The 20,992-nt window shown below is 48.6% G+C and overlaps 1 protein-coding gene and 1 long non-coding RNA gene across 8 annotated transcripts in view; both read right to left on the bottom strand.

Moving 5' to 3' along the window:
- The window catches only part of IGSF5 (immunoglobulin superfamily member 5), a 43,973-nt gene extending 31,431 nt beyond the window's left edge, over positions 1-12,542 (bottom strand). Inside the window, exons 1-4 of one of the 7 annotated variants that reach the window (XM_049104643.1) lie at positions 12,001-12,539; positions 11,306-11,359; positions 8,684-8,762; positions 1,948-2,265 (exon numbers count right to left, since the gene is read on the bottom strand). In XM_049104643.1, the coding sequence (XP_048960600.1) occupies positions 1,948-2,265; positions 8,684-8,741 (376 nt within the window). In that variant the 5' untranslated portion in view covers positions 8,742-8,762; positions 11,306-11,359; positions 12,001-12,539. Of the gene's footprint in view, positions 1-1,947; positions 2,266-8,683; positions 8,763-9,977; positions 10,102-11,305; positions 11,360-12,000 lie in introns of all 7 variants that reach the window. The other 6 variants (XM_049104644.1, XM_049104645.1, XM_025449820.3 and 3 more) reach the window with 6 other exon arrangements.
- Positions 12,543-14,255: 1,713 nt separating this feature from the next.
- LOC125754125 (uncharacterized) lies at positions 14,256-18,236 on the bottom strand. Its single transcript, XR_007407558.1, has 2 exons — positions 17,780-18,236; positions 14,256-16,209 (listed from the first exon to the last, which is right to left on the bottom strand). It is a non-coding gene; the product is annotated as an uncharacterized LOC125754125 (long non-coding RNA).
- Positions 18,237-20,992: the final 2,756 nt, after the last annotated feature.

Below are 20,992 nucleotides of genomic sequence, written 5' to 3'. Positions count from 1 at the left end.
TGAACATCATTCATGCATTATCTACTCTTCATGTAAGGCTCTTGAGGACAGGACTCTGTCTTATTCTATTCATCATTGAGTCCCCCTTTCAGATGCTTGACACAAAGGTGTGCTTCTATTAGGAATGCAATAAATAATAGCAATTGGCTGTATGGAGACTGCTAGGACCCAGGTGCTGTTTTAAAGGCTTTACATGAACCTACTCATGTGATCCCACAGTAACCCTCTGAGAGGAAACTAGGGCATGAGGTCATTCAATAACATGGCCAAGGTCACATACACAGTAAGTGATAAAGCCGGAATCTGAACCTTGCATTCAGGCTCCCAAGCCTGCATCATGAACCACTAGACCACTCTGGCTCCCAATTGCATGTGTGATGAATTGAAACAGACAGGACTTTGGAGTCTTCAAACCATCCTCAGTTATTGTTTCATCTGATCCTCACAGAAAACCTGTGAGGTGGGCAGGGGACCCTTATCCCCATTTAAGAGATGAAGACGTTGAGACAATCTGGGGGTCACCAGGTTGGTAACCGATAAAAGCAAAACCAGAACTCATGTCTTTGACTCTATTTTTCCTGTGTTCTTTCCCATATACCACAAATTATTAAAATAAGAATCTAGTCATGCAAACTAAGCCAATAATCCAGGAAGTCTCATAAAATCACTATTTAGAAAATATCATTAAACCTCATAAAATTAAAGACACGTAAGAGTAAAATGACAACAATTTGGCTAAGAAAAAAAAAGAAGAAGAAAAAAAAAGTAGAAGTAAGTAGACATGCATGTCTACCAAATGTTATCAAGCTAGATTTGATGCAACATTAACACAAATCAAAAGTTTGGAAATTTCTCCTAGACAAGCAAATAAATAGATAAAAAAAAAATTTCAAAAATATGACGCAGTCTGCTGTAAGGAATGCTGCCATAGAAATCAGCTCCAATGCATCTATAAATACCATATAATTATATAAGGAATGCAAAGTGATTAAAAGATAAAGATAAAGATAAATATCTTTATCTTTGATAAAGATATTCTGAATTCTTGTAAAGCATCCTTTTATTTTTTTTCACTATATAGCATTTTGGGAGCACTTCACAATTACCTCTAAGAATGAAAAATAAGTTACCCATTATGACAAATTTCATTTGCTCTTTTCTCTAAAATAGGTGGTATATTTAGTGAACACACATCTTTGACTCTAAGAACAGCTAAGGGCAGAAAAGAAAAAAAAAAGATTGAGCGAGTTCAGCTGGAAAGAGGTAAAGGGTAAAGCATGATTCAAAGTGCATACATGACGTAAGGCAAAGAAACAGGGTCAAGTGTATAAAAAAAACTAGAGGAAAGGCAAAGATTGGCAACTCTCCCTAAATCAAAGAGCAGTGACCGCAACTGGCCAGGGGAGAATGTAGAGTATATGCCACAAAAGCTACCAGTACGGACATGGACCAGATGGGAAAGTTGTAAGACCTGTCTTGAAGAATTTTAGTGAGAGGGAAGCCCAGGTGGCTCAGCGGTTTAGCGCTGCCTTCAGTCCAGGTCCTGATCCTGGAGACCCGGGATCGAGTCCCACATCGGGCTCCCTGCATGGAGCCTGCTTCTCCCTCTGCCTGTGTCTCTGCCTCTCTCTCTGTGTGTCTCTCATGAATAAATAAATAAATAAATAAAATCTTTTTAAAAGAAATTTTAAAAAGAGAAAAGGGAAAGGGGAAGAGAGATAGGAGAAGCAGAAAGAAGGGAAGTAGGAAGGGAATCAATGAGGAAGGGGGGGTGAGAAATCACAAATAGCAAAACAACAGGTATTCGTTGGTTTGGAATAATTCTAATAGCTCCAGTTGAGGGCAGACCCATCGTCACACATGACATGAACTCTGAGGGTCCTTCCTTTGCTCTGGTCTTGCCCAGAGGATTCCACTTGCTCCCCTCAGAGGCACCTGTGTACCCACCTTGGACAGAAAGGAAAGCAGAGGCATCCCGGTCACTGTTCTGGAGGCTGCACTTAATAATCCCCGCGTCACCGAGCTGAACGTCATGGATTATCATCTCCGAGATGGAGTTGCCGCCCTCTTCATAGCTGGCAGAGGTAAAGCGGTCGTTGGTGATGATGGGCTCCGTGGGAGTGATGCTCAGCACCACCGTGCCATTCAGCGACCACATGATGAGCCTCCAGCCCTGTGAGACGGTGCAGTTGAAGCGAGCCTCCGAGCCCTCCAGCACCGTTGCATTCTTGGGACCTTCTATGATTTGATAGCTGGATCCAGAAGCTGGAAGGCAACCAGTTTTTCAAGGCAGTAAGTGAATGGACCTACGTGAGTCAACCACACAGTTTAACTCTTCTGTGTTCACCAGCTGTGACCTCTGGATAGCCAGGGATCAGACTCTATGTCTTCTTAGTCCCTCACCTTGCCTCCCCAGTGGACAGGAAGCCAACCATCCCTCATGTCCAATCCCTCCTTCCACAGTTCTCAGCACTCCCGGCAAAATTGGGGGCCAAAAGAAAAAAAAAGTGCTGTTCTTCTATCTCCAGAAGAATGATACCTTGAATACTTGATCCCAGCCTGGCCCTGAGAGCACTTCCCTAACCCAGCTGTGTTATTTAAGGCAATTTTTCACCCTCGTTATGACATGAGAGTTATCTTCCCAGTAAAATGAGAAGGATCTTTGATTCCCACCTGTATGGAAATCCCAAGGCTCAGAGGCAAAGGTGGAAAGTAGCTTCTCTTCACAAAGAGAATGGGGACGGACACCAGCATACAGTAATCACAGCCCACTGCACGCCCCTGCACCCTTAGAGCCCCCAAATGGGATACTTAGGACAATGTCTGGGGCTGGTGGATAAACAAGGTTGATAGAGAAGGAATCCAGCTGGAGAGAGACAACAGTTGTATTCTGAGTACGCGGTCATGGAGTGATAGGAAAGTCAGCCGCCAAGTATCATGAGAACTGTACTGTCATTGAGGCCATGCCTCTCCTCTTAAGGACAAGAAGGGACATGAGTGGGAGAGATATAAAGAGAGAGAAAACAGGTAGAAGGAGGTAGGAGAGCAGACTCTCTTCATGAGAACCATCAAGCGATGCTTCTGGAAGGAAGCTTGGTGCAAGTCTCACCACATCTAGTGCTGGGTTTAAAGCTCCAGCAGACAGGCAGGTGGCTCACAAGCCTAAGGCCAGGGACTCTCAGGTGAGGCTCCTGGCTCATTGGACACATTGTCTCAACTTCTCCATGCCCCACTCCTCTCAGTTACAAAGCAGGGACTCTAGTACCACCGTGATTTGTTTCAAAAACCAGATATGATCATCCACGGAGAGCCCTTCACATGACCCTCAAGCACACAGTAAACATTCCCCACTATGTGATGTGCAAGAAGAGACAGTGTTTTTGAGTTTCTTCCAAATTTCTTCTTGTGATTGAGTTCTAGTTTCAAAGCACTGTGGTCTGAAGATACGCAGGGGAAAATCCCAATCTTTTGGTATCGGTTGAGACCTGACTTGTGACCCAGTATGTGGTCTATTCTGGAGAAAATTCTATGTGCACTTGAGAAGAATGGGATGAGCACTGGGTGTTATACTATATGTTGGCAAATTGAACTTCTATAAAAATATATAGATAAAAATAAAAACAGTAAATTGATAAATCATTAAAAAAAAAAGGAAGGGATTGTGTTGACCTGCAAGATGGGATGCGTTGATTTATAAAAACAAGCCAAGAATGCCACAGACTTAAGTAAAACTGTTTCCTTCACACTTCTCACAACATTTCAACCCTCCACTCACCAGATGCACCCTGACACTGGTTTTAACTGGAGTGACACCTCTGACTGGTCTTCCACATGATATACCTCAAGGGCCTCTCCAGCTCCCGCGAACTCAGTCATGATCACCTGAGGTGGAGCATGCTCTACACCCGAAGAGCCCAAGAAATCTGTTGGCCATCTAGGACTGATGTTCTAGTCATCTTAGAGGAGCCAGTTGGCGGCCAAAGTTTTCAAGACCTTCCCACGTTTGTAATAATGACCCAAAGTAGAACTTGCACAGCAAAGGATGGTCTTCGAAATCTCTTACACTCATTTTTTACCGCCTCTTGTCTAACAATGAAGAAATGAAAAGCAGAAGAGCCTCAGGACCTGGGGTCACAGTGGTGAGCTGGGACCCAAACTCAGACCTTCCCACTTTTTCCTACTTTTCCCTCTGATTTCACTCAGTTGACAGCAAAAAGACCTCCTGGTGGACCACATCCGTGGTTCCTCCTCAGCCCTGCCTCCCATGTCGATAAGACTACAACAGGCTCCTCTTACCTTCTGGAGCCTTACGACTCTAGCAGGTCACCAGGAGGTAGCCTGCCATATGCACTGATGCCCCCAAATCACTGCAGCCCCCTCTCCTTCCAACCTTATAAGGTCAACTTGTAAGACAGGTCCCAAAGGAATCTCATTACAGCCCTAAAGTTTTCTGGGGAAAGACCACACCGTGGTCACACACTAACACGCCACCTGAGTACCCAGAATGCACTGTCTGCCACAGAGGCAGGCTGATGGGAGACGAGGAACTGCTGCATGGACAGTGCCCCAGAGGCAGCAGGAGCAGGGGAGAGGCAGCCAGGGCCTGGGTCAAGGAGGCAGGACTGGGGAAAAGTCAGAAACAGCTAAGACTACTCCTGTGTCTGGGCATGGCAGGAAAAGAGGGACAGGGAGGCTCCTACTGGGAATCCTCCCTTATCCCTGGACCAGTTTTTCTGATCCAAGGATCCCTCTGATTTGGGATTTTAGAAAAAGAAAAAAAAAAAGAGGCCTGAGGAGGGAAGTCAGAAATGATTCCCCAGGGAAGCCACAGCCGCTGTGCCAACTTGGCTCTTTCCACGAGCCCCGAGTTGCATCTTACGAGGAAGGACAAAAGAAGAGAAATAGCCAAATCTCCACCCCGAGGAGAGACGGCTCTCCCCACGGCAGGGTGTCGAGAGCGCTCTGCCCCCACTCGGGGTGCAGCTCGGTGGGGGTCCCGTGGACGGAGCCCAGCGGCGGGGATGTGGCCAGTGCCGGGATGACCAAGACCCAGGCTTCTCCGCCAGGAGCCCCATCTAGGCAGCTCCTGCAGGACACGCAAACCCACCTGAAACCCTGGTGCAAGGTGGGGAGAGCCTCTCGCTGCAGGCCCTGTTTGCCCCAAGCCAGCAGACTGCGTGTGTGACCAAGAAGACGTGCAGAGCACACACCCTACCTTACAGGTGGGAGATGAGGCAGCGGGAGGCCAAGTGGGAGCTCTTTGCATTTGAAGCTGACCCCTGCATCAAACGGGAGGCACCCCGTCCCGAGCCCTCTGCTCCCCTGACAGCATCACCTGCGGTCTCGGCTCCCACCATGAGTCAACTGGCCTTCAGCCCTGCCTCATGACTCAGAAGCTGGATCCTGATAGTGTGAGGTCCCGGGGCCTCCTTCCTCTCCCTCAATCCTATCGGCTGTGGTGTGTGCAACCCTGCCCTGCACAGAGCAAATAGGAGAAAATGGTAAATAAGACCTTTCATCAAACACAAATCCTCCCTTTCCCTCTGCTGCCCCTTTCACTCTGCAGAGCAAACAGACCAATCGGGGCAGAGCCACGGGAAAGATCAGCGTCCCCCTCCCAGTGTCCCCCGGCGGCCGGCTGTGGTGACCACCCAACTCAGGGTCCCGCGCCACCCTCTCGCTTCCTCCCCTGCCTAGGATCCCAGCCCACCAGGCATCTCCATGAACCACTGGCTGCAGCTGGGACCGAAAAGTGTCTCTTCGACTCGCTGCACCCTCTCATCTGCAAAATGGGGATCACTCAGATAGTCGCTCCTCTGCCTGCTCCTGGGCCTCCTGCGAGCCGTCCATAAATTGATCCCAAAGGCGGACCCTGTCACCCCTCTACCGAGGTTCTTTCTCAGCTCCCTGGAGTAGCAGCTGGCTGTCCCTCTTGGCAGAGGGTTAGACACTCTCCTCCGGCCACTCTCGCTGCACCTGCACAACTCTCACCATCGCCAATCTCTCACTTAGCACAGGAAAGAAATAGGCAGACCATGAAAAGCAGAAGGGAGAAAGGGAAGTGCAAGGGGTTTGGCAGCAGAGAAACGGTTTAGTGTGGCTGCTCTGAGGAAGAAAACGGGAATCAGAACACGTCAGGGGTTGGGACCGTCAGAAGCAAACTGAGAAGGGAGGGAAGGGTCCTGAGGCCCCTGCAGGTCCCACTGATGATGGCAGGAGGCCCCAGCATCACCCCTGCGCCAACCACCACCCAGGGGGACCTTCTCAGCAAACCGGTGTGAGCAGATACCTCCCACCCCCACACTCAGTCTTTGTTTAAATATTTTAAACACATCCATTTGGGATAAAGACCAGATAGCCCCTAACATTATCACATCTTAGAACCCTACTTAGTATTGCATCAACTTCCTTTTGCCCCAAACTCCACCCTCCAGTTACCAGGCTATTCCTAAATTTACCCAACTCATCAACTCTTTCTGGCCCCAGGGCCTTTGCACAGGCAGTGATCAGCCTGGCACGCCAGTCTCCTTCCTCAGCTCCCAGTCTTATTGTCTCCTCCCCGAGGAAGCCTCCCCAGACTTCCACTTTAGGTTGAATTATCCTATTATCCTATAACAGGCTTTCAAAGCATCGAAGCAATCATCACAATAGTGATTTTATACTGATTTTTCAACTAACACTTGATTCCCCAGCTAGGCTCTTAGCTCTTTGTTAGCAGGGACTATGCCTGGCTTTGCCCATCACCACATCCCAGTGCCTGCAACTAAATAGCACATAATAGGTCCTACATGAAATATTCACTGAGTAAATAAATAAGGGTGTCAGATTCTAAATAAACCATTACGTGGGGACAAGGTGGAGAGGAGAGAGCTGGCAGGGACCCTTTGGATGCTTATGAAGGTTGCTCACAGCTAATTCAAAGCCAAGACTACAAATGAAGGAGTCCCTGCCCCAAGACTTTCCAAGATGAAACATCCAGGGGCCCAGGCTTTTGTGATGGACCCCAGCCCCCGGGGGGGCATTGGAAGCAGCCCGTAACCCTCTCCCCTCCTGGAACAGCCATCCCCGGGCCTCAACCAGAGCCATCCCTTCATTCAAAACAGAGCTTCAGGAAAAACATCTCAGGAAAATGGTAGGCCCCATAGCACATCCCTTTCCCGCTGAGCTGCTAGGAGACTTTTTGCCACTGTGGCTGAAATAGCCGCGTTGGAGCCTTGCCCCTAAAATGTGTGCTGAGCGTGGCCTGCTGGCCCCACAACAAGTCCTTACGCTCCACGAGCAGGGACGGTGTTTCGCTGTCCACTCTGCACACAAACGTTTATGCAGCAACCTACTAAACACCTCTCACTGCACGTGCCGTAAGCCGGCCTTTCCGAACATCTTTGCCCCCAAAATACATGTTCACACCACAGCCTGGGCCCCTGGGCTTACTGTGGCCACGTGTACCCCAACCAAAACTTACAGAACAGTCCTTACAGCCCATAACACACTCTGATAGTCCCTATCCTATTTTTTTTTTTTGCCTTTTTAGTTTCTCAATAAATATTGAATATTGGGGGAGAGGATATCAGGGTGACCAAAGGGGGCATTTGTGGAAGGTGTTTGGTCTCACTGTTGATACAAGAAGGTGTTCCATCTGTGAAAATTCATCAAGCTCGACCTCTATGACTTGTGCACTTCTCTATATGTTTGTTATGCTTCAGTGCAGTGCCTTAAAATTGCTGCATGAGGAATACAGGACAGGTACCCTCTAGGGTTTAAAGCCTAGTTGGGGGCAGCCCCGGTGGCTCAGTGGTTTAGCACCACCTTCAGCCCAGGGGGTGATCCTGGAGACCCGGGATCGAGTCCCACGTCGGGCTCCCTGTGTGGAACCTGCTTCTCCCTCTGCCTGTGTTTGTGCCTCTCTCTCTGTCTCTCTCTCTCTCTCTGTCTCTCATGAATAAATAAAATCTTTAAAAAATGAAAAATTAAAAAAAAAAATAAAGCCTAGTTGGGAAAACAAGATAAATACACCTGAAGCAAAGAAATCTAGACAAGACGTAATCTGGGGAAGCCAACTCTGGCCGCCCCAAGGACCCCGCCATCTACTCGCTCCATCTCCTGTAAAGCAGAGTCTGATCCGGAGACCCTGGCCTTGGACACCCTGGAGTCCTTTCCGACTGGCTCCCTGGGGGGAGATGAGGGTCAAGGAGAAGCTGATGGGAGGAATGGCAGGCCTCACAGGCAGTGGACCTGTCCCTGTCAATAAATGGGAGCTGGGATTATGACCCTGAAAACTACCAGGTCAGGAGGGCTTCAGGGAGGCAGTGATGCCAGGATCAGACCGTCCTTGAAGGCCGGATATAAACAGAAGAAGAGAAAACTGGGCAGATGATGGGACATTTCAACAAGAGCCATGAGTAATAGGGAAAGACGGGGGCGGGGGGCGGGGGGGCAAATGCCCACAACAGGGACAAACCAAGGAACAGGAGTGGTGGGCTGCAGGCACATGAAGGGCACAGGCAGGGCCACCCCCACCACTCAGCAGAGCAGGAAATGGGCCCCATAGAGGAGACTCCGCTGTGAGCAGGGCCCGAGGAAGAAGCTTCTGGCAGCCACATGTCCAGGCCACCTCGCTGGGCTCCCTTCCGCCCACTTCAAGCAGATGCCCAGGCTCGTTCCACCAAGCTCGCAGGAGCCCTACCTGCCAGCCCAGCCAGGACGACAAGCACGGCCGGGATGCCTTTCCAGCTACTGTCCATCTCCACACGTTTCCTTCAGTCCTGGGAAAATAAAGCAGGCAGGTAACAGCCCATCATGATGAGCATTCGCTGTTCAGAGGACGCGGGGCCCCTACCAGCCTGTGGGTGCCTGTGGATGGATTAGTCAGAGCCACTCAGTGTGGGTCAGCAGCACCAGGCTCCTTCCCCCAAACACTGGATCAGAAAATCCAGGGATGAGCCCAGAAATCTGTCTAAGCAATAAAATAAGGAGCCACTTCTGGCACGTGCTCAAGATCGAGAATCGCCGTATTAAATGATCTTACTCCCAAGTCCATATGTAAATCATGGACTGCAGATGGCACAACGTTTCCACGGAAGCCCTCCCTGCGCCATAGGGGCAGGGGCCTACTGCCCACCCTTTCAAACGTGATGTTTTCATCAGAGGAAAAAAATAAATCCTGCCCGCAACAGGTTCACATGAACAAAAGGGAAAACGGGCAATAAAATGAAGAACTAGAACATAAGCTTATTAGAAGTTGCCAAACATACAGAGGAACATAGAACAGCAGCGCGTGTGCAAGTGGTTGTGCGTGTGGAGTGGGCTGGCTATGACTACCTCTAGGGAAGTCAGAGAGAGGCTCCCGAGAAGGTGCTCTGTGAACAGTGGGGGAGGGAGGTGGGCAGCCGCATAGGTATCTGCAGAGGAGCAGCAGGTGCAAAGGCCCTGGGGTGGGACCGTGCTAATGCGATTGAGAGGGCTCTGCAGCTAGGGCAGGGCGAGGGAGAGCAGCACAGGTCAGAGCTAGGGGAGGTCAGGGTAGATGCAGTAAAGCCTTGCTGGCCCCCTGGCAGGGGTCCTGTCCTGTACACGTCTTGGCCCTTCCTGCCAATCCCTTGTTCTTGGATAAGCCTCTTGCTCACCTTCCAGCCCCGCATGTTGTCTTTTTATTTTCTCCTTCTCCCCGCGCCCAACCTATGCGATGCCGTCGCGGAAAGTCACTCACTGGCCATGCTGGGAACTGGCCACAAAAATGACAGCCCTTTAGCCTCAGAAAAAGGCTCTTTTTCTTTCACATGTGCTTCACCACCGCCGTGTGGAACACGGCGCCCTAACCAGGGGATGGTTTTCTGTGGCTTTGGCATCCGCACAGATGTCCCAGCCCCATCAGCAGGTGGAGAGGGAGCCACCCGGACCCTCCAAGATGTGGGGCAGCGGTTCCACCAGAGACCGCCCCCTACCCCCACCCTGGGATTTTGTAACGAGCTGGCACCTACGCGGAGCTTCATTCTCCTTTCTTCTCATTCAGGCCGAAAGAGGCGGACCCCACGGCAACACACACGCAGAAACACAAGACGTGAAGCAGGGCACCGATAAATAACCGCCACGCCTCGGTCTGGTCTGCGGAGCACACAGCATCCCGGTGGCTGAATAAAACTGAGTGACGGTGTGAAGCATCGGGAAAATGCTCGGGCCTGTAACCCGTTTCCCATTCAGGTGAGATACTGGGTGTTCAGAGCTCGTGAGGAGGAACACGGGCTTCCCACCCCTTTGTTTCTCTGATGTGCCGGGAAAGCAAAAAGCAGCATGTGTGCAAAACTGTAGCCACTCATGTGCATAAGGTAAGGTTCACAATATGTGTGCTGCAGCCCCCTGCCCGGCGCGGGGGTCTTCAGTGGGGGGGTGGGGGGGGTCAGCCCTGCAGGAATCTAAAACAGGCCAGAGACCCCCACAAACGGGCCTCAGCAGCCGCACACGAACCAAACTGAAATCTCAGCCTTCCTTCCCAGCCCCGTTCCAGACCCCGAGCCAGGAAGCACCGAATGAATCATTTACTGATTTCAGGGTTCGACGAGCACGACTCAGCAGCTCGGCCGACCAGGCCCTGCACCGGGCCCCCAGCGTGCTGCTCCCCGGGCGCGGCTGGAGGAGAAGCCGAAGCTTGCACCTTCTCCCCAAAGCAATAAATGACAATTGCGCAGCCAGCGCTATTGAAACTGCCGGGGCAGCTTGAGGTCCCCTGGGGAATCCTGATAACGGAGCTGAGTCAGGCCTGGGACAGGGGCCAGAGTGCTGCATTTACGACGGGCTCGGTTGTGCCGCCGTCGGGCTTATTCTCCGTAGAAGAAGGGACTCGGTTTCCAAAGAGCCCAGCGGAACCCACAGGGCGGACGGGGTAGGAGCACCCCGAGAGCTGCAGGAGCCCCGTGCCAGGATTGCTGCGAACGCACATGTGTGCCGGGCCGGGTGTGAAGGGTGCACGCAGGAAAGAGCTGTCAGAAAGCCGATTCCAGGTTCTCACTGAAATCAGACCCTTTGTTTTAATCAAATGAGGACCTGTGGCAGGTAATTTGCAAGTTAGTACCCCTAGAGAGTGGTCTGAGGTCATCCCTGAGATGGAACTGACTTCTCATTCATTTTGTTCTTGGAGACTGGAAGTGCCTGCTTCTAGTAGAAAAACTGCAAAGTCTTAAAACCTGACACCTTATTAAATTGTATTAAATAGATGGGATTTAACCACCAACCAATTCCTTACAAGGGTTAAACAGGAGGAGGGATCTCAGGAAGGAGATGGCTGATGTGATCATCTCCCTTAATTACTCACACGCACATTTCTGGGTTCCTGGAAATAGCGTGATATCCTAAGATCCGAAGGCGCCTGCAAACGTCCCGTTGTTACAGGCCGCGCCACGAAGCCGAATCCCAAAAGGAAGGACGAGTGCGTGTCAGGGTGGGTGAGAATTAGCTGCAGCCAAATCCATGCCAGGGGCTGCCTGCACACGTCTGTGCGCAGATATAAATGGGCACCAGCACAGCTCCCCTCGGACACACCCGCCCCTGCACCCCGACCTCCGGAAGGGCTGCCCTGCCTGACCGACTCAGGGCCCTCGGAGGGCTTCCGGAGGCTTCGGAGCAGCTCTCCTTCCCACGGGGGAGGACACACGGCGTTGGCAGGTGCACGGAATGAGCAACGGGGCCACGGTGATTTTCCAGCCCTGCAACCCTGACCTCCCAAACTCCAGCGGGGTCTCGGGTTCCCCCGCACCCCAGAGCGCAGCGCCCCGTGAAAGGGGGCTCTCTTAAAACCATCTTGAGTTCCTCAACTCCCAGAGCAGCCTCCTTTTTTAATGTTTAACTTTGTGGGAGTTGGGAAACAAAGAGTATGTGTCTGATCCCGAGCCGCTTCTCCTGGGAGAGCAGCTCGAGGCCTGCGGCCAGGCGGCCCGCCCCTCGCCCGAGACAGGTGCCTGGGGACAAGCCCGCTGGACAGACGCCCGGCCGCGGCCCGAGCAGGCTCACCTGCAGCACGACAGCCCCCGCCCTGGGGCTTCAGAGAAGGTCCTCTGATCCCAGAGGCATCTGGCCCACCGTCCTCCGCCTCGCCCCACGCAGACGCAGACACAAACCTGTGTGGCCGCCCAAGAATCCCGACCCACGTCACCAGTCAACAGGAAGTTCCTCGCGAAATGGCTGTGGCACGTCACAGGCCGGGCCATCAACACAGGGGTGGCCTCTGCCTGCACCGGCCCCTGGCTCCCGGAAGGTGTGCGCGCCCCGGAGTGATGGTTTTTTCCTGCTAATCATTAGCCAGCCCCAAACAGCAGCCGGGGCAGGTTGGTGGGGCTGAGGATGGCAGGGCCACCGGGCCACCGGGCCACCACCGCTTCCCCCAGCCTCCACCCGGCTCCTCCTCTGGGCCTCTCTCCCGGTCCCACAGAGCCAAGCCCCGCCTGGGCCCTGCTGGCCTGGCCAGTGGTCGTCTGGCCGGGCCAGGGGTGGGGGTGGGGGCTTCCCAGCTGCAGACATGGGCCTGGACAGCCTCGCCGCCCTCTGGCGTCAGCGCAGACCTGGGTCCGGCCCAGCCGGTTCCTTCTCGGGCCAGGCACCTGCACATCCCCAAGCGCAGGTGCTTCCCTGAAAGGCCAGAAGCCCTGATGATGAAGCCCTCTGGAATGCGGCCTCACCTCCCTGGGGGAGCGTTTGTAGGATGACCTCCGAGAGGTTTCCTCGGCCTCCCACGCCCACACCCGGCCGCTCCCGTGAACAGAGGACCTTGGCCTCTCGGAGCGCTGTGGCAGTTTCTGGAAAAGACCACCGCCCAGAATGGGACCGCGCAGCCCGGCGCGGAACTGTGTGCTCTCGTGGGGTTCTCTCGGAGCATCTGGATTCTCTCCCCGCACTGCGTTCTCAGCTTGTCAGGGGACTCGGGGTCAAGAACAGAACAGACACCACCCGAGGGTGTGGATCCTGTACTTAGCGTAAGACCCCGAAACAAATAAATAGGGGGAAACGTTTCTCTCCAGTTGAATGGGATCAGAATATACCACCCCAAAAGATGCCAGTTTGGCAGAAAGATTATTTTACGCTGAAAATTATATTTGACATTTAACAGATTTTTTTTTTTAAGTCTTCTCAGAGTTTCCCTTTTCTGGCTAAAAACAGCAGCTACTGGGAAATAAGGCTGCTGTAAACTCCTCTTCAGGGTGGATCTACCCACAAAAGGGAGAACACAAAGCCTACTCCAGATCCCTTCTCCAGGGGGAGTCTGTGACCCCAAATAAAATCGAAAGAACACTTATACCTGTGTAGATAAACATTATCACAAACTTTCCCATCTCCTGTCTATTCTCCTGAAAATCTATTTGTCCTTCCAAAAAAAAAAAATCTATTTGTTTTTCCTATAACAAGATTCTTTCCCTCTTCACTTTCCCCTTCTAAATTAGGTATACAAGCCGTTAACTCTAATCACCTGGTGAGCCAGATGCTTCCTCCGTCGGTTCCCATATGCCTGCAGAATAAACCTTTACCCTGTTAACCTGTGTTCTGATAGTTTAATTCACAGGTTTCAGGCATAGCACCTAAGAGGGTGAAGGGAAAGACTTTTTTTTCCTCCTCCCCTACAAGGTCCTGTGCTAGGAGCCAGTCAGAAAAAATGGTGCGCACAACAGATAGATTCCAGAAATCAACACGTGAGTCAAATAATCTCTCAAATGCACACAAGATTGTAGCATTTTATTTATGAACTATGTCCCTAAAAGCGAAGCATAATTCAAAACTCATAATTCCAGAACAATGAGCCACAAAAATGAACACCCAAGGCCAGTGTGGCCGATTTTGTTCCCTGATATACTTCTTAAAATTTTTTCTCAGTTCAGGTGACTCAGTGGTTGAGCGTCTGCCTTGGGTTCAGGGTGTGATCCTAAGGTTCTAGGATCAAGTCCCGCATCGGGCTCCCCGCAGGGAGCCTGCTTCTCCCTCTGCCTGTGTCTCTGCCTCTCTCTGTATGTCTCTCATGAATAAATAAATAAAATTTTTTTTTTTAATTTTCCTACTGTTTAGAGTATCAGCACCAGGAGTCGTGAGGACTGGCCTTTAGAGAAGAGTCTTAGCCTCAGCACTACCACTGGAGAATATTGTCGGAGCTTCTAGACACTTTAAGTTATGGTAACCGTGAGTGTGTAGGAGAAGGGGGAAAGAAATTTTCCTATATGCTCGTTGGTGTTGTGGCTTGGGCCCTGAAAATTAAATTGACAAAAGACACACAAGAGAAAAACAAGAGAATACGGAGAGTTTATTAATACAGGCTGCATGCATACAGGTGGGGGAAACTCAGCGCAGAGTAACCCAAAGGAGTCTTCATGGGACAATACATTTGAAGAGAAGTGACAGGACAAAGGAAACGAAATGTAGGCTTTTAGGCGTGGCGAGCCGTGGAAAGGTGAATGCTTGGGAGAGGCTAAAGGGTTGTGTCAGGAAAGTTTGTTCCGTAGATTGTGATAAGAGTGTCCCCATGCAGGAGAGGGGAGGGCTCGTCTGGTGTCTGCTGTGTCTCACTTATCTTCAGCTTACCATAATTCCAGCATCTTCTGGTCCCCTGCAAGTGCCATAACAACCTGCGTGTGGAAAAACAGTAACCACCACAGAAGTGTCACAGCAAGTGCAAGGTCTACGCTGCTGACCCCGGGTGCGGACACTTCTGTCCACCAGCCACCCAGGGTGGAAACCCTGTTTACAGGTCATTGGAAATGCAGCTCTGAAGCTCTGCGGTCCTGAGGGACTTTTTTGGGGGGGCGTGGGGGGGGGCAGGGGGCAGAGGGAAAGGGTACTTTAGAAGGTTTGCATTATTTCCAAGTTTAAGCAGAAAGATTTACTAAGATTTTTAGCCTATGCTATTTGAAAATCACAAAGTTCAGATTTACATAGAACATATTCACACTAAAATTCAAGTTGTGGCAAAGTCTCTAAAAGAAGCTTTGATGAAGGTGCAGGGGTTGGGAGGGGGTTTCCCTGAGGAAACAAAGTTTGAGCTCAGGTGGGGGTGGGTAGGAGGGTGAAGTTGAGGAGGATCCCCTCTTGAAGCAAGGCAAGGGGGGCGTCCGTGCAGCAGGTGGGCGGTGGGAGGTCCTCAAGCCCGAGGAAGTCAGAGGGCCTAGTGGGGCCTGAATGCAAAGGGATGAGGGTTGGAGGAGGACAGGGTCTTCCTTTGGTCCAGAGGAGAGCCAGGGTCCAGACCAAAGGGTACAGTCAAGAATTGGGTTTTTATCTTCACATATAAAAAGAAATGTCCGAAAAAGCAGCGAAAAACTTTGAAATGAGCAAAGAAGTTTGTGGGGTGTCGTGAGCACACTATGAAGGTGCACACGTAAGGTGTGTCTGCCCCAGGGCCGGCTTTATTCGGTCCTCAAGCAAGGTTCACGCGATGATGAAGCAGGTCCAGGATTCCAAACTCAGGGACATTTCACGGCGTGTTGAACTTGGCTTCTTGCACATCCCACAAAACAAGGCAGGAGACAGGCCACACAACAAATGAGGTGGAACAGGACGTTGTAAGTGAACCATCCCAGGCGAAGTGAGTGTGTGGGTGCACAGTGGAGATAAGGCCTCTGGCCCGTCCGGGTCCGCTTCCAGCTGGCACTGCCTCTTACATCCCAGCAGGCAAGGATCTCTGTTGCTCCTGGGCCTCATTTGGGCAGGACCTTCCGCAGCAGCTGTGTTTTTGAAGTGGTCAGATGTGGAGGGGTCAGTGTCTGGGAAGTCTGATGGTTTGCTGCAAAAATCCTCCCTTGTTGAGGGATGTCACCCGTCTGGGGCCCCTACAGGCCTCCTATGCTTCTGCTGGCTGTCAGGTCTGGGGGTGTCATCGGTGGGTGCTGGTGTCACCGGCCAATATCTGGTCTTGGCTGCAATGCCTTTGGCTCCTTACATCACTGTTTGATATGAGTCACTGCTTGACATGAGCAACTCCATCTTGCTCTCCACATGGAGTTACCTGATGCAACAGGACCTGAGCCATCTTCAATCATTATTGAAAACTCTAAGCGTATGATGGTTCATTCTATACATCAACTTGACTGGGCTACAAGGTGCCCAGACAGCCAGTTAGACACGATTGCTGGGGGTGTGTGTGAAGGTATCTTGGTAAGATGTTAACATTTGAATCCGGAGACTGAGTAAAGCAGATATGGCTCCCGAATGAATGCAGGCAGACTCATCTAATCCAATGAGGGCCTAAATAGAACAAAAGGGTGAAAAACAGTGAAATTTCTCTCTCTGCTTATTAATAATAGCAATTAATAATCCACCTTCTCCAATATCCAATGCTCTTGGATATTGGCACTCCTGGTCCTCAGGCCTTTGGACTGAGGGCTTCAGACTCTGATGAGAGCCACAGCACCAAGTCTCCCAGGTCTGTACTTCCTCACCCTCCCAAATTGCATGAGTGAGCTTCTCATAATACACCATACATATATATATACATGCATATCGTGCAGCTGTGCACCAGCAGACTCTAAGCCCAAGGTGGGCGGTCATCCCACGAGACTCAAGAATTGACCCAGAGACAGCAATCAACATAGGGATTCACTGGGGGAGCTTACATTAGGGAGTCCAGAAGTAGCTCATTGGGCAAACCACCTGCTGCTTTTATAATGTAGCAACTAGCCTAGCAACCACCTGTCACCTTTCCTCCTTGCATGGCCAGCATTCCAAGGACATGAAGACCTGCCATCTGGACACCCCTCATTATGTTCCAGGTTGGTTGTCTCCTGAGCACCTGACCTCAAACACTGAACAACACATTTTTCTACATTTCTTGCTCAATGGGAATATAGTGGGAGGATGAGATCCATATAGTCTCAAGATAGTGATTAACAGGGACGTTCAGGGTGTGCTTGCACAAACCAGCCATCCAGCACGTACCACACAACACACCTACTGGGTCTATTTCTAGAGAACCCGACTAATACAAAGCTCTAAGAAACTGATAGTAATACTAATTACTCCTGTATATGGATATATAGATATGCAAGTGAATTTTGGTGAAGATACGCTTGATGTTTGCTCTTCAGATATTGGCCAGTTTTGCATCTGTTTGGAAATTTTTCAGCATCCGTGATAGCGTGTACATGTGTGTTCTTGGAATTCTCCACTGAACCTGTTGTAATGTCTTGCTAGTTGGTTTCCTCATTAATTAGTGAGTTAAATAAAATCTCAGACATGTGTTCCTTTTTAGATTTATTTGTGTGAGAGTCACAGTCTTAAATCCCCTCAACAGGAGCCCTTTGAGGAACCTAAGTGAACAGGTGACATAATCCCCCTAGAATTTTTTTAAAATATTAAAAGTAATAATATAAAAGTGCCTACACGTAACCATTTTTTTTCCTACAGAAAGAGCAATTTCATATTAGGCTCAACCTAAAATGAAGAATAAAATAAAATAAAAACCGTCTATAATCTCAACATCACCCATGGATAAGCATTATCCATTTTTAATGAACGGCTCCTATTATTTTCCTTATTTAAAAATTAATATGTATTTACTATGAAAAAGAGTTAGGAAATGCAGGTGATCCAAAAGGAGAAAAGTTTGAATCAGATTGCTTCTAAGCACACCATGCAGACAAGCCCTGTTAACAGCATGGCATGTATCTGCTTGAAAATGTTCATATGGGACCTATTGTTCAGTAGTCAGATTTTATTTACTTAATATATTACAAACCTCTGCCCCCAGTCAGTAAATACTGTAAATTATTTTTAGTGACTGTGCATAATTCCATCAACTGAAGGTAGCATCACTTACCTAAGCTGACTCTATCAGGCTTCATGCCACACGAGGTGGTGAACACCGTGTCTGTTGGATCGGGGAGGCTACGCCTAATGATTTCCTTAGGGTCCGTTCTGCAGACTGCGATTGCTATTACAGAGACTGTAAAAAGATCTGTGATTGCTGGGGAAGTAGGGGAATAAATAGGCAGAGAAGAAAGGATTTTTAGGATAGTGGAAATACTCTGCATGGTACTGTAATGGTGGGTAGGTGTCATTACACATTTGTCAAAACCCATATCACGTCCAATACCAAGATTTAATAACTCTAAGGTCAACTGTGGACTTCGTGTGACTATGACTATCAATTGTAGATCCATCATTTGCAACAAATGTACCACTCTGGCCTGGGGATGCTGCCGGCCGTGGAGGGGATTATCCATGTGTGGAGGGAACTCTCTGTACCTTCTGCTCAATGTTGCTGTGATCCCAAAACTGCTCTAAAAAATAAAAAAATCTAGATGGGCATTAAGGGAGGGGGGGAACTTGAAGTAATGAGTACTAGGTATTGTATACAAGTGATGAATCATAAATACTACCTCCAAAACTAATAATAACAGTATATGTTAATAATATTGGATTTAAATTTAAAAATAAATAAATGAAAGTTTAAAAATAAAAGTAAGTCTATTTTTTAATGCAATTGCTGCTACAAAAGACACGCACATTGCAAGAAGTCTGAAATATCCTGGATTGGCAAAATCCCTCCAGGAAAGTTGCCTGTAGAAACTAATGTGCAATGCAATCCACACGATCAGCTATTTTAATTTTGGACAATTTGGCAAAAAAAAAAAATTTAATTCAGTATTGTTTTCACTATAAAAGAAATGTGTTGTCAATGTAGAAAATGTGGAAAATTCAGGAAAAATAATAACATCATTAAAGCAGAACCCAAAATCTTGCAATCCAGAGAGACCCACTCTGGAATATTTCTTCTTTTTTTAAAAGATTATATTTATTTATTCATGAGAGACACACACACAGAGAGAGAGAGAGAGAGAGAGAGAGAGAGAAGCAGAGACACAGGCAGAGGGAGAAGCAGGCTCCATGCCGGGAGCCTGACATGGGACTCGATCCCGGGACTCCAGGATCACGCCCTGGGCCGAAGGCAGGAGCTAAACTGCTGAGTCACTCAGGGATCCCCCACTCTGGAATATTTCTTACAAAGCCTTCCAATCTTTAAAGTGTACATATGTGCATCTGTATGTCTACGAGTGTATGTGTGTATGTCAAGTATAATTTTTAACTTTTTGGTGAAGGATTATGTATAATTTTATATACAAAGTCTGACTTTTTTAACCTCACCCACTAAACTGGATTAAATAGTGTCTCCCCAAAATTCCTATCTCCCTAGAACCTCAGAGCATGACCTTCTTTGGAAATAGGGTCTTGGCAGATGTAGCTAGTTAGATTAGGTGAGATCCTACTGGATCATAGAGAGCCCTAATCCAGTATGACTGGTGTCCTTATAAGAAGAAAGAAACGTGGACACAGAGACATACACAGAAGGACATTCGCATGAAGACACACACAAGGAGCGTACAAAGTGATAACAAAGGTGGAGATTGGCCTGATGTGCCTACAAGAAACACCCAGAAGCTACAAGATGCAAAGAAGGGGTCTCCCCCAAACCCTTCAGAGGGAGCCAGGCCCTGCCAACACCCTGATGTCAGACTTCCAGCCTCTAGAACACAGAAAGAATAAATGTGTCTTATTTTAAGGCACTTCCATCAGTAGCCTAGGGAGCTAATACAACCGCTTAACCAAATGGCCTCAGTATCTTTCCATAAATTTATGTATCCTTACAAAACAATTTTAAGTGGCTAAAAAGTATTGTTTTGTGGATGGACCATCAGTTATTTAAAGAATTCTTTAAAGGGGAACCCTCCTGCACTGTTGGTGGGAATGTGAACTGGTGCAGCCACTCTGGAAAACTGTGTGGAGGTTCCTCAAAGAGTTAAAAATAGACCTGCCCTACGACCCAGCAATTGCACTGTTGGGGATTTACCCCAAAGATACAGATGCAGTGAAACGCCAGGACACCTGCACCCCGATGTTTCTAGCAGCAATGTCCACAATAGCCACACTGTGGAAGGAGCCTCAGTGTCCATCGAAAGATGAATGGATAAAGAAGCTGTGGTCTATGTACACAATGGAATATTACTCAGCCATTAGAAATGACAAATACCCACCATTTGCTTCGACGTGCATGGAACTGGGGGGTATTATGCTGAGTGAAGTAAGTCAATCGGAGAAGGACAATCGTTACATGGTCTATTCATTTGGGGAATATAAAAAATAGTGAAAGGGAATAAAGGGGAAAGGGGAAAAAATGAGTGGGAAATATCAAAAAGGGATACAGAACATGAGAGACTCCTAACTCTGGGAAATGAACAAGGGGTGGTGGAAAGGGAGGTGGGCAGGGGGATGGAGGGATTGGGTGACGGGCACTGAGGTGGGCACTTGATGGGATGAGCACTGGGTGTTACACTATATGTTGGCAAATTGAACTCCAATAAAAACAAATAAAAACAAACAAATTTGAATTCCAGAGAAACAACAAAAAAATACAATAAAGAATTTTTTATTATTAAACATGAAGCTGCATCTATATTTTAGCTACTAGAAATCTTTGACTTGAAGAACCAACTTTCATGTATTATATAGTAGAATGTGATTTTATATCCTTCTTAATTTAACACTATATCATAAGCGTTGTTCCCTATCATTAAAAACCGTTCGTTCACACTGTCTCAATGGCTTCATGGTAATATGCTCTATTATGATACATAATATAACATCATTATGTGTGTATCATAATGACAATAAGAATACCCATGTGGTTAAACATCATGTTGCTTCCATCTCTTCAATTTCAAATAATACTGAAATGAATGTATGTTTGTGTAGAGAGGGTTGGGCTAGGCTGTATTTTGCATTTGGTACTGTATCTACATTAGGCTCTTTTCATTCCAATAATGTAAAAACATTAGTCACTTTACAATGATTGATAAAGTTAAAAGTTTCCAGAACGATGCCAACTTATGATCCCATAGGCAGTATCGAAGATGACTGGTTTCACCACACCCTCAGCAGCATGGGAACCTGTCATATTTGTGAATGTGGTTAACTGGAATGCAAAGTTAATAAACCACTCTTGTGACTAGGGATTTGCAAGATGCTCTCCTTC

The sequence above is a fragment of the Canis lupus genome, chromosome 31 (genome assembly GCF_003254725.2).
Source record: "Canis lupus dingo isolate Sandy chromosome 31, ASM325472v2, whole genome shotgun sequence".
Classification (NCBI taxonomy): Eukaryota; Metazoa; Chordata; class Mammalia; order Carnivora; family Canidae; genus Canis; species Canis lupus.
Note: the sequence above shows the minus strand (reverse complement) of the source record. Positions and strands in the feature narration are given on the sequence as shown.